Source organism: Balaenoptera acutorostrata, chromosome 8 (assembly GCF_949987535.1).
Source record: "Balaenoptera acutorostrata chromosome 8, mBalAcu1.1, whole genome shotgun sequence".
Lineage (NCBI taxonomy): Eukaryota > Metazoa > Chordata > Mammalia > Artiodactyla > Balaenopteridae > Balaenoptera > Balaenoptera acutorostrata.
In genome coordinates, this window is record NC_080071.1 from 56,104,295 (window position 1) to 56,118,696 (window position 14,402).

A 14,402-nucleotide genomic window follows, 5' to 3' on the forward strand; every position below is an offset into this window, starting at 1 on the left:
AATCCACCTGCCAATGCAGGGGACACGGGTTTGAGCCCTGGTCCGGGAAGATCCCACATGCCGCGGAGCAACTAAGCCTGTGCGCCTCAACTACTGAGCTCACATGCCACAGCTACCGAAGACCACGGACCTAGAGCCCGTGCTCTGCAACAAAGAGAAGCCACCACAATGAGAAGCCCGCGCACCACAAAGAAGAGTAGCCGCGCTCACCACAACTAGAGAAAGCCCACGTGCAGCAACAAAGACCCAACACAGCCAAAAACATAGATAAATAAATAAATTAATTTAAAAGAAAAAGAAATATGAAAGAAAGATCATATGAAGTATGATTATAATACAGTGAGATCAGCTTGCTTTTGATTTTTTTTTTTTTTTTTTAACAAACAGACCAAATCTTATTACAGCCCAGGAGCACTGTCCTTCAAAGCAATGACCTTGGAAGAGTGTATGATAATTCCATGTATGTAGCAGTTGTCCAAAGCATTTTAAAAACTTCCCTTGGAGCTGCCTTTGGAGCCAGTTTATATACCCATCAGCAAATGGCCCATTACTTTATAATCGCACTACATTGGAGGCCAAAATCAGCATTGACTCATTTAATCACCCCTCTTTCTCTAGACCAAAAAAAAAAATCAAATCCAACCTCAAAGGATGAATATTTGTTATGCATGAGATAATCAAAAGAATGACCTGCTACCAGCTCTGGAGGCAATTTGCATTGGGAGTAGTAATCACATTTTGAACAATCACAGGAAATAATTTTACAGGAATACCACTTGTTTGGTGGCCTACGTTCTAATAAATTTACTATTTTTAATTAGTAGTTACAACTCACAAACACTCCCATGTTAGAGGGTGGGTACTTCCGGTTTTCTTCCTTCAGCCCAGAACTCTCTAACCCTTGTGTGTCTCCAGTTTCTCCACAGGGTCTCGTTACTGTGACTGTTTCTCTGTGTGCTCTGTTTCCTGTATCTCAAGCCTAGGCTCTTAACTCTTGGCCACTGATTGGTTCACACTGATCTCATTCATCCATCTCCAGGCAAACGATTTAGCAAGCTCTTGACCCTTGTATTTGCCTTAATCCTGACTCGGCCAGTTCCAAAACAGAAGCTAGAAGCAGGTGGGGAAAATAAAGCCAGAATGTGGACCGGCAGTTAGAAGAAGAGGAAATCTGCAAGGCCTGAATTCCTCGCTGTCTGCTCAGAGGCATTCAGGGTTCCATCTGCCTGGCTAACAGGAGATAATGTCAGTAGGAATTTAACGGGCTTGGGTTACACTATGCTCTGTAAGTTAATACAACAATGGAGAACACAGCTGTAATGGGCAATTCTGGCAAAGCCAAGTGATTTGTCCAACGTGGGAATTGTTAGCACCTCATTCATTATTAAATTGGAAAACAGTTTGGTTGGATTCCCTAAAGGGTCAGCTGCCAGATGTAAGCTCAGAGATGAAATCATTGCTCTTGCAATGATATTTCTTTAGGAATATATACAAATTGAATAAAGGACCTTTCGGGGAAATTAAAACCATGAGAATTCCAAGAATTCGCCTAAGTTTCCACAGCTGAATAAAATTTCTAAAGAACTTTCCCAATGCTCTCCCATGCCCTTAGTCTTCCTAATTTGATGAGGGAAGAAGGAAAATTTCCATAGCATGTGCCACCCAAAATTATACTAGAGACATTAATAGCCAGTGATTCTTCCTAGGTGACTGGGCTAAGAGAACAGGTGTACAGATCAAGATATACAGAACAGTTTCTCCTGGCTCTACGGAATAAGCCCCGTTTAAAAGAGGCTGGTGTACTCCATGCCCACGTGAAGGGAAGGTGAAGCCAAGTTTCTTGATCACCAGACCCCAGATGCCCGAAAAAAAAATAGATGGGTCCTTCATGCTGAAGAATTAAAACCTTCCCCTTCGAATGTGGAAAAACAAACCAAAAACCAAAACACCAAAGCTGGGGATCTAAAACAAGGTTTTGAATTTGTACATTCATGAACCAAACATTCCTCTGAGACCCAGAGCTGTCTCTTAATACAACATTTAGATGGTGAGTACAGCGGGTCGGGACCATTAGGTGTCATACCACAAAACTCTTTATTTTTCACCCTCACCAATTCTGCCTATAATTTTCCATGGGCCAAATTTCTCCTGTTGGGGCGACCAGCCAGGTGTGCGCTGTCTGTTAGCCACAGACTGTGCCGGCATCAAACAGTACATGTTTTGTTTGGAACACAGCCCTGAAACATCTTTAGAATTATCAGAATGAAGGCCTGTTCTCAAGAGCACCAGAAATACTACATGGAGTCGAACTTAAGTTCCACAAGATTGTCAGGAACACGGGGCACAAGCATTGTAAGGCACAAAATACTTGTTTCCTGGGAAAACCCACCTCAAGGACACAAACACAACAAAAATAAGGGCAATGTGAGTCTTCTTTGTGTATCACAGCACAACGCTTGCTTCTTTTTCATAATGTTCTCTACATCTGCTCGAACACCATGTCAGTTCCTACCTTTGCATAGCTGACTTTGGAATTCTACAGTTTCCCTTTACTACTGCAAACAAAGGTAAAACCTTATTATAGGCCTTTTGCATAGTCTGTGGGCAGAGGCATTGCCTCCAGATTTGAATCTCCCCAAACCAAAAGAAGGAGGAAGAAAGCCAGCTGGCCTGCATACAATCCACACTGAGACACGTGCACGTGCTCAGATTCATTCTGGGGATTTGTCTAGCAAATACTCAAGGGAGAAAGCACATACTGATTTTGGAAACCTGTTTGGTGAGATGTACCAAGCATACAGGTTTCCAAAAATGAAAACACTGACATTTTAAAAATCTGATGAAATATTTAAAATACATCGAAAAATAAAGAGAATAATATCACAAAGACCAGTACACACACAAATCTGATTTAACATGTGTTGGCCATATTTACCCCAATTTTTAAAAAATAAAATATTTTACAGAGTTACAGTCTCTTTCATACCCTCCCCTGAAGACATCTCTCACTCAGTTGGCCTCCTCAGAGGTAACCACTATCCAGAAATGGATATGTTTCTTTTCCTTCCATATTTTTATTCTTTGATTATATTGTTACAGTCATGTATCCATAAGCAAAACATAGTATTGTTTTGTAATGCAATTTAAATATATGTAGATACACATAAACATTTACGTGTGTTCATGTAGACCTTAAGAAAACAGCTTTCTTGTTTGTTCTTTGTTATTTACAATGAAAAAAAATTAAAAGATATCCAAATGTACTGAATTCATTTACAATACTGGGCCTGGTTAGACAGTCAGGAATCAGACTTTCAAAGCAATATAAAAGTTTCACTAGAGAAGTCATTTTTCAATAAGAAGAAGGTCTTGCATTGTCCCTTGTCTACTGATAAACTCCATGATCAAACAAACTTCCACGAGCACAGTAAAGAAATTTTGTTTGGGTTCATTGTAGTAGTCAATCCAGTAAATTGGTCATTTAAATTTTTATCTGCAGTTGACTTTTAAGTACAGCTGATATTTACCTGACAGAATCAGGAGTTCAATGATCTCTGCATCTCCCAGAAACGCAGCCACATGAAGCGGGGTTCGCTTCTCAGAATCCTGAAACAATGGCAAAGATAAACAAGTCAGTGGCAGCCGGAGGTATCTTTTGTAGTTATAGTACAACATGTCACTTACTCTGAGATTAATGCTTGTGACAGAGAGGGAAGGCCAAACACCTACTCAGGTCAGTTCTGGTTACACATTTCTCTCAGCATCTCCCACAGTCACGTGTATGAAAGATCCCGATTTCTGTGTCTGTGTGTCGTATTTGCCTCCCTGCTCCTTTTATTGAAGCCCAGTTCAGGTCAAGGATGGACCATCATGCACTGGATGATGAAATTCAATTTACTTTTAAACCTTCAGTATGGTTAAAAAAAAAAATTCAAATCTTTCTACCTACCTTAACAGCATAGTTCAAAGCTTTCAATGATTTATTTTCTTTCTAAGAGAACCTAGTGGAATTGTTCACAAGGACATTTTCCATTAACTGTTGCCTAGACCACTGCCCATTCATGTAGTACTTATTGAATGCCTACTATGTGCCAGAAGCCAGATTCTGGGGACAGGGAGGGTGACCATGACAGGCCCAGTCCCTGGCTTCATGAAACTCATAATCACGTGGGGAGGCCAACAGTAGTTATGTAAGCCAATGACACATGAGATCCTTTCAGATGGTGATAAAGGCCATAACAAAATAAAAACAGGATAATGAGATCAAGTGACTGGGGAGATGGGAAAAAGATTCCTTAGAGTGGTTGAGTAAGGATGTTGACCTTGAAGCTGAGAGGTGAGGTAGATATTACTCTGTTTCATAGATGAGAAACTATGGCTCAAATAAATTAAGAAATGTCCTCAAGACCCCACAGGTATATAGCAGAGTCAAGATTAGACCTTCACCTGTCAGATTCCAGTCTCAGTCTTTGGCAAGGCATTTAACATATTGTGCTGAGAGGCAGCATGCTAACAGGCAGGGGAAAAAATACTGCTTTCCCATCTGTAAACTGGAGATGATAATATCTCCCTAGAGAACTGATAAGAACATTCAAGATAATGTAAGTAAATAAGTCCTAGTCAGGCATGAGGCTGGGCCCATGCCCAGCAAGTGCTCCATAGTAGCCTTTATTGTCACAGCATAGATAGTTGTGTGATACTGTAACCCAGCAGGACCCTATGGGGCCTTCCCAGGACAGGACCCGTGTCCCTGTCCTCTACCTGCCTCTTGTTTGTAGAAAAACTTTAGCCTCCTAGGCCTTCCCCGAGTTCCAAAGAATAAATTTAATCAAAGAAGTGAGAAAGAAAGAAACAAAGAAAAGTAAGAGAAAATAATAATAGTTTAGCCATTAAACAAAGTCTAGGACCTTTAGTTCCTCCTCAAGGGCTATAGATAATATCCTGAGCCACATCCTTGAGTTGTTTTGCAGATACTGAAACCCCCACCAAGAGGAAGAAGTTAACTGCATGCTGACCACAAGCACGTAGACCCCAGATAAGTTGGAACCAGAAGGTTGATGATGTTGACTCCCGATTACCTCACCACCAACCAATCAGAAGAATGTCCACAAGCTGGTCACACATCCCCAAACCGTCTCCCTCACCCTGACTTTAAAAACCTTTCCCCGAAAGCCATTGAGGAGTGCAGGCATTTTGAGCAATAGCCACCCCTTGCTAAGGCAAGTACCCCTTGCTTGGCCTTGCGATAAATGCTGCACCTTCCTTCACTACAGCCCAGTATCAGTAGATTGTCTTTACTGCACATAGGCGAGCAGACCCAAGTTTGGTTTGGTTACATCTTCCCTCCAAGACTGAGAACTCTCATAGAGTAAAGAATAGGCCTTACTCCCCTCTCTCCCCATAGTAGCAGCACAGTAGGTGCTCAGCATAAACTGACCAAACTGAACTAGTCTATGTGTGTGGTCTCTTCCACAAACTTCCATCAACTGTCCCATAACAACAGTAACAAAAGCCTATATGCTATCTTAGAGGTTTCTCCTGAAACTAGCATGCATTTTAGTTTCGAGATTTGTGGATTCACTACTGACTTTAATCATCATTCCTATCATCACTTGATTAGACAATATACCTAACAGTCCTTGTAGCCTAAGGATTCTGTTATTCTGTTTGCGGACAGTTCAGGCCCTCTGTTCTCAGTCTCTTTCAGACCATAGCTTTTAGGCATTTCATGACTCACTAATATCTAAAACAGATGGCAGGCAGGGAACATGACAAGCACTGATCTTCAGACCAGTCTATTTGTTAGGAGGTCTGGTAAATAGATTTTATGAATGGATTAACTAACTTTTCAGTGGATCAAAAGAGGGGGTTTGAGTTAGCTGGGAATTTATGTTGTCTATGTATGCTGCAGGCAATCACTACAGATAAGAGGAAATAGGGCAGTCATGTTAACTATTCCCCATTAAATAATGGTATGCCTTGGAAAATTCAGTAAGATATACAACCATGGTTAACCCTCTTATTGCTATATCATCCTTTCTGTGAAAATAAAGTTTCAATATTTAAAAACATGTTTGCTTATTTGAGAATCAAGTGTATTAATCTGTGCAATGAACTATACAAATAACTGAGACCAGACTTTCACAAATGTCTTCTATTTCTATTTCTTCTATTGATATTTCTACAAGCACTTTCCTTTTTAGTTTCATATTCCCTTTGAATCCTCATTATATCAACTGAAAAGTACCTCTTGGGTCTTAGGATAAAAGTTATATAATTATATGTTCTTTCGTGAATTGAACTGGTTCCAGAGTTTTGTTCAACAAATTAAGCCTCACCTAAGTGATTTAAACAAGGACTAACCCAACGCAAATTATAACTTTAATTTGACCTGAAGCAAAGTCAATGCTCTGTTTGAGAACTTGGCCTCAAATAAAAGCCAAGAAAACACCAATATCCAAATCTGGTTGGTCCATCATTATATAACTGGCTTTGCTCATTCTGCGGCCCCTTTTATGACACAACTTGTTCAAACTGAAGTTTTTATATTATAAAATGGGTGTGTTACATGAGATCATATTGTAAAAACTCCTTGACTGTAAATCCCAGTGTTCCTGTTAATATGCATTTAAAGGCTTCCTGTAGCTTCCTGAACATCTATGCCAATTGACACTCTCCTTCAGTGACAAGCCATAGACAGGTAACTGCAGAGAAGATCTGTATTCAGGCAGTAGTTGTTTGGTTCGCTGAAGCAGCAGAATCACATAAATAATTTCATGTGCTATTAAGACCTTACCCAAAATAACAATGCATTATTACTACTGACCAACACCTGCTCTCTAGCAAGGAACCCGAGTGATGTACAGGATCATGAGTTGAGGTGTGAATAACAGAGCCACATTTATCACCATACCCAATGAGGTGAAACCAGCCAGGTCTCACCAACTGCAGTTCATCCTCTGCCTAAGTACAGGGCCACTCTACTTGCCATAAGCTAGACAAATGGAGTAGGAGATGCAATGGTAGAAGAAGGAGGGGGAAGGCTCTGGGGAAAAGAGAATACTAGTAATAATACTAGTAAAAATAAGTCCTAGGCCAATGATACCCCTATGGCATCTAAAAGAAGAAACAAAACCTATCTGGTGCAGACGTAGAGAATGGACTTGAGGACACGGGGAGGGGGAAGGGTAAGCTGGGAAGAAGTGAGAGAGTGGCATGGACACATATACACTACCAAATGTAAAATAGATACCTAGTGGGAAGCAGCTGCATAGCACAGGGACATCAGCTCGGTGCTCTGTGACCACCTAGAGGGGTGGGATAGGGAGGGTGGGAGGGAGGGAGACGCAAGCGGGAAGAGATATGGGGACATATGTATATGTATAACTGATTCACTTTGTTATAAAGCAGAAACTAACACACCACTGTAAAGCAATTATACTCCAATAAAGATGTTAAAAAAAAAACCTATCTGGTACTTATGCAGGGCTTTTAATTTTTTTTCAAAATGTCTTTTCATCTATTCTATTACTTAAATCTCATAACATCCCTATCAGAGGAGACACACCTTTCAGAACTGTGTTGTTAAGTCTTGTTACCACTATTTAAAAGATAGGGAATCTGACCCCTAGATTATATGACTTGCCCGACACAGCAAACTGATGCCAAAGAATTAGGTGTCTTGGTTACTAACCTAAAACATTTTTCTTTATAAAAATGGAAACAAGAACATCATTTTAGAAGTTGCCTTGATAGTCTAAAAAACTTTCCATTATAATCCCTAAGAGATTCTGGGGAAAATGTGACAAACATATAGTAAACATTCATTTAAATGAGCTTACAGTAAGTTAAAGTAATAGTCTGGGGCCAGAAATGAACAGTAAAGTGAGAACCAAAGCTGGAAGCACATGAGCTTATTACCCTTCAGAGAGAAGTCATACCCCAGGAGCCTGGGACTGAACACTTGCTCAGGGATGGGAGGTGAGGTAGAGAACTGGAACTGGAAGACCCATGAAGCGGTCTTGAAGAAAGATCCTTGAAGTGCAATGGTGGGCTCGAGAAAAAGCCAGACACTCCATGGGCAGATGGCAAAGCGATGCCTTGGCCTAGATTCTTGGTGGAAGAACAAAAGTGTCTCCACTGAGCATCCACGTCTCCAGAGTCTGCCCTCGTGTGGTTTGGGGTTTTGAATTCACAATACCTTTGCAGTCTAGAAACTTTCAAGCTAAAAAATCGGCATAAAAATTGGTTCTAAGCCAAGGATACCCTTAGGGTGCCAAGAAGAAGAAACAAAATCTATCTGGAGAGATGTGCTCTCAATCCAAGCAATCCAGGATTCCCACATATTAAACCTCCGCTGAAGATGAGCTCACCAGCCTAAACCACAGACCCACGCAGAAACAATTAATTCCCCATAAGCCAGAGTCAGCAGGCATAACAACCAGCAAGAGCTTGAGATAATACTATAGAAGCAGCAGACAGAGATACGAGTAATGTTTAAAATCATTTAAACATGAAGGACAAAGCCCAAGGGAGAAAACAAGACCTTATTTTTTTTTTAACTGAACAAAATTTGGGGGAAGAGGTATGAAGGAAGAGTTACAGGAAGCAGTACAAATGATGCTAGAAACCATGTAAGACTTTGGTCTAAGAGAGATGAAAACAAGAGTTAAAAAAAAAAAAAACTGGAGAAGGATAAAATAAGTACAGTGACTTTGGGATATGTTTTACAACCATTTACTCAGCCGTATTTTCTAGGCACAGACATTTATTGAGAAGGTATTATCTCCCGGACATTGGGGTGGATGTTAGGAATAGAAAATTTAAAATATCCAGTCCTCACCCTAAAGACACAGTCCAGTTACCAGTTTCCAAATTTAGGACATCAGAACAGAAACAAAAGCAGGGACATGGTAATTAGGGATATTCGTGATGTTAAAAGATTTGTGAAAATAAACTGAGACAAATGTTGTAGTAAATATTGCCCCCAAACCTGTCCAATTCTGACCAAGCCTGGGCAGGGAGTCTAAACCGACAAGAAAAAACTCTCTCCTGAACTGGGAAGTAAACAAATTTTGCCCAGGACTCTCGAAAGGCCCCATTGGCTCCAGCTTAAATGGGAACTTTGGAAGCCCTGGGTCAGACTTCCAGGTCAGTCACAGAGCCCAGCCTGTATCTTATAGGCTGCCTTAGGGGTAGTTTCTGGATCAAAATTAGAATCCAGGACCAGGCTAGGACCAGAGTAGCCTTTGGGGAGAGTGGCCGAGCTACATGTTCTGCACCATTTGCATTCACTTCTATCTGTTACCCAAGTGGATTCTCTGTGATGACCAACAGCTCATGAATGGTTGTGTAAGTCTTTACAACACCCAGGAATATAAGAGGAAAAAAACAATTCAAAAGCAAGCACAGGGCTTCCCTGGTGGCGCAGTGGTTGAGAATCTGCCTGCTAATGCAGGGGACACGGGTTCGAGCCCTGGTCTGGGAAGACCCCACATGCCACGGAGCAGCTGGGCCCGTGAGCCACAACTACTGAGCCTGTGCATCTGGAGCCTGTGCCCCGCAACGGGAGGGGCCGCGATAGTGAAAGGCCCGCGCACCGCGATGAAGAGCGGTCCCCACACCGCGATGAAGAGTGGCCCCCACTTGCCGCAACTAGAGAAAGCCCTCGCACGAACCAAAGACTCAACACAGCCAAAAATAAATAAATAAATAAATAAATAAATAAAGTAGCTATAAAAAATTTAAAAAAAAAAAAAAAAAAAGCAAGCACAGATTAGTAATAACTCATCAATGTAGTTTTTAAAAAGACTGTTCAAGTACCACAAAAAGAGAGGTCTTTTTCCATTCCCCAGGAGCTCCCATTCCAAATAGCCCTTGGCAAACAGATTCGGACCCATGGAAAAAAATCAGGTTTCTTCAGAAGGAAGGAAGGTAAACCCTCCCTTTCTATGAATAGCCAAAGACACAGAGCCAGCTGGCGTCTGAGCTAAATTTGCAGTATGTCATAGAAAGATCAGGCAGAGGAAGTTTCTGTCGTCTGTTTACCAAAGAAGCAGATGAAAGAAAATAGGGAACTAGAAGTATGTCCATGTAAAGTGAGCTTGACATGGGCAGAGAGTCCGTTCTGGCAGCTGAAAATACTGTGTAGGCAGGCCGACTGAGGGGGCACCCCAAGCCTCTCTTTTGAAGATTAAGAACTGTTTATTACATGCTTCGGAAATTCTCAGCTAGAAGTGCATGATCTAATCTTCATCGTAAGTATCTGTCATACACTAAAACAAACATCCCTCCCTACATAGAAATATCTTATATACCAAGACGGGCAGATGGAGCAATATTAAAAAACAAGCTCTGCAAACCTTTCCTGTCATGAAATACAAAAGTTAAGTTCCAATCGTCAACTCAAACTCCCACTAATATCAAAGAAGCGAAGAAATTACTAACAACTTAGGCCCAACCAGCTTATGTGATATTGAACGGAGATCACTAGGAACAAGCAGATATCTAAAGAACTCTGGACACAAAATATGTACCTTGGAGATTCTTCAAATCACATGAGGAAAAGAGCCAAAGACACATTAAAGATTCAAATCAAACAATATGCAGAACGGGAAAGATGTTTAGTCTGAAGGTGGGGAATTAAAAGAAATTTGTGAAGAAAAGAAAGCAAAGGAGGGAAACAAAAATCATGTTTCTTTTTAACATCTCACAAATACAGAGGAGTACAGAAAATACCAGATCTATATGTTCCCACCAGCAAAATCAAACATGTCAAACATGTTAATATTTTTTACATCTGCTTCAGAACTCTGTTTTTAAAAAATAGCTTTAGGGGTAAAATGTCATGAGTATTGTGACTTGCAAATGGTCTTGAAAATAACGTGTGTGTGTGTGTGTGTGTGTGTGTGTGTGTGAGAGAGAGAGAGAGAGACAGAGACACAGAAACAGAGACATGTTAGGTTAGGCAGTTTTCAGTTCTTCACTACCACAAACGATGTTGCAATGTACATTCTGTACATGTCTCTCTGGGAATATGTATGAGAATTTCCCTAGAGCAGATACCAAGAAATGAAGGGGCTGGATCTTAGGGAATATTCATGTTCAACTTTATTAGGTATTGCCAAATAGCTTTCAAAAAATGGTTCACCAATTTATACTCCCACCAGTCAAATATTAATTAGTTCCTTGCCAATACTTGTTGTTATCAACCTTATTACTCTTTGCCAATATGATATACCTAGCATGGTATTTCATTGTGGCTTTGATTTATATTTCACTAAATACAAGTGAGGTTAAGATTCTTTTCATATGTTTACTAAAAGTTCTGGCTTCTTCAACTGCAAACTGCCTGTACATATCCTTTATCCATTTCCAAATTCAGTTATTAGTCTTTTTCTTATGATGTGTGGAGGGTTTTTTAAAATACTGCTTAATTCAGCTTTCAATGAAAACTCGTTATGCCTTCACCTAGACACAGCAGAGATGGGTCAATGTCTACCCCAAGTCACCATAAGAGAAAAATTCAGATTTACAATCGTCATTCATCTTCCATGTATGAGTGACCCCATGGAGCTGGATTTTCCTTGGCTGGAATTTTCTATGCCTCAAAAGTGATGGTTAATCTCTGTCCCTATACACCCGCACCATTGAACAACCTCATTCAACTATCACTCTGTTGGTATTTCAACCCATCCATCTGAATGTAACACAGATGTATGGGAAACACTAGTACATTTTGCTATATCAAAAATGTTCAAATTCAAACCTCAAAACTATACCTAATTATAGAAACTAAACAATAATCACTCAAAAGACTTTAAAATGAGATTTTAAAGTCTTATTAAAAGACTTTAAATAAAATATAGGAATTCCCTGGCGGGAATTGGCCCAGTGGTTAGAACTCGGTGCTCTCACTGCCGGGTCCCAGGTTCGATCCCTGGTCGGGGAACTAAGATCCTGCAAGCTGTGTGGCCAAAAAAAAAAAAAAGATAAAATAAGAGAAATGAGAATGCCAAAGACATTTTGATTATATATGCCTTAGGTAACTAAATACTATATATTTTATTGCATTAATTTTTTAACTAAATTAATGTATATTAAGCAAAAATTATATCAGAGATTTTTATATTTTCTAATTTGTTCCTTAAAACAATACTGTGAGGTAAATATTGTCATCCCTATTTTACAGTGGAGGAGCCTGAAACTTTGAGATGATAAGTAACTTGACCAGAGTCACACAGCTAATTAGTGGTAGAACAGGGATTCAGAACCAGATCTGATTCCATTGCCCATGCTCTTGCTGACTCTCTGAATAGTTATAAGTAAACAAAGTGAAAGTTATTGTTTGTTATTATTGGTACTCTTGCCCTAATACTCCAGACCTAAGAACAAAATTCTCCTAAGTAAAAAGTACTAGTAGGCAAGAAGAATAAAGTTGGAGAATGAATACTACCTGATTTTGAGACTTATCATAAAGCTCCAGTAATCAAGACAATTTGGAATAGGTGCAAAGGCACATATATGGACAACACGTGATTTTCAAAGAAGGTACAAGGGCAACTCACTGGTAAAAAGATAGCCTTTTCAACAAATGGCACTGAAACAATTAGATATCCATAAGCAAAAACAAACAAAAAACCTCCAACCCAAACCCTGCACACTAGACAAAAATTAAATCAAGGTGGAACGTAGAACTAAATGTAAAACTTAAAATTCTAAAGGAAACATAGAAATCCCTTGTGACCTTAGGTTAGACAAAGATTTCTTAGCTATAACACCAAAACATGACCCATAAAAGTACAAATTGATAAATTGAATTGCATCAAAAATAATAACTTCTGCTCTTTGAAACACACTGTTGAGAGAATGAGAAGACAAGCCACAGAGTGAAAGAAGATATTTTAAAGTATATATCAGATAAAGGACTTCTATCTAAAACATACCCCCAAAAAATCTCGAAACTCACTAATATGAAAACAAACCAATCAAAAAGTAGGCAAAAGATGTGAACAGATATTTCACCAAAGAAGATATACAGATAGCAAATAAGCACATGAAGTAATGCTCAATGACATTGATCATTAGACCTATATGATCCAGATATTCTACTCTTAGGTATTTACCCAAGAGAAAAGAAAGCATACGTCCACACAAAGGCCTGTACATGAATGCCTGTAACAGCTTTATTTTTTAAAATTTATTTTATTGAAGTATAGTTGATTTACAATTTTGTATTAGTTTCTGCTGTACAGCAAAGTGATTCACTTATGTATATATTATATATATTCTTTTTCATATTCTTTTCCATTATAGTTTAGTACAGGATATTGAATATAGTTCCCTGTGCTAAACAGTAGGACTTTGTTCTTTATCCATTCTGTATACAACAGTTTGCAGCTGCTAATCCCAAACTCTCAATCCATCCCTCCCTCAGCCCCCTCCCCCTTGGTAGCCACAAGTCGTAACAGCTTCGTTTTAATAGTCAAAAATTGGAAACAATCCAAATTTGTATCAACAGATGAATGGATAAACAAACTGTGGTATTTTCATACAATGGAACACTACTCAGCAATTAAAAGGAATGAGCTATTGCTACATGTTACAACATGGATGAATTAAAGTAATTTTGTTGCATGAAAGGAGCCAGGCAAGAAAGAGTATGTACTGTATGAATCCATTCACATAAAATTCCAGGAAATGCAAACTAATGTACAGTGACAGAAAGCAGATCAGGGTTTGCCTGAGGAGGCTGGAAGGGAGATTGGAAAGGGTGGGAGGAAAGGGTTGCCAAGGGGCACAAGGAAGCTTCTGGGGGTGATGGATGTATTCATTATCTTGATTGTGGTGATGGTTTCATGGGTGTAAACATGTCAAAACTGCAAATTTTTGTTTACTGTATGTCAATTATATCTCAATAAAGGTGCTTTTAAAATACACAAGCAGGCAAATGAAACATATTCTCTTTTGCATAACATAAAGAAGTCTATATTTAAGAGTTAAAAAAATACACCTACGCAACAATTCAGTTACGAGGAAGAAAAGAAATGGCAAAGTCATGAAAGGAAATGAGGCAATTCATGTTATGTCCTGCTCATGTATAGACATAAAAGTGAAGTTCTGGCAAAAGAAGGGGGTGCTGGATTAAAGTCTATATGCTTTAAAAGCAGGCACAAGCAAGATTTCTCTGCAAAATCTCTTAGGACATTTACATTTCCTCAATGAAACCTTTGACAAATGTGTACTGGGTAAGGATGTAGAAAAATAAATCTAGAAAACTAAGTAAATGTATGAAAGTGAATGGTTTATGCCTAACCTGTGGGTCCACTGCAACATGTCACCAGCAGATTACCAGAGCACCCTTGGGATCTTACCACAGCGCTCAGAAATTCCCAAGTGACAGA

General features: G+C 39.5%; 1 protein-coding gene across 3 annotated transcripts in view; it reads right to left on the reverse strand.

The window, feature by feature from the left end:
- The window catches only part of ANKRD44 (ankyrin repeat domain 44), a 326,656-nt gene that overhangs the window by 160,840 nt on the left and 151,414 nt on the right, over positions 1-14,402 (reverse strand). For all 3 annotated transcript variants that reach the window (XM_057551441.1, XM_057551440.1, XM_057551439.1), the window contains exon 3: positions 3,528-3,606. In XM_057551441.1, coding sequence (XP_057407424.1) covers positions 3,528-3,606 — 79 coding nt within the window. The remainder of the gene's footprint in view (positions 1-3,527; positions 3,607-14,402) is intronic.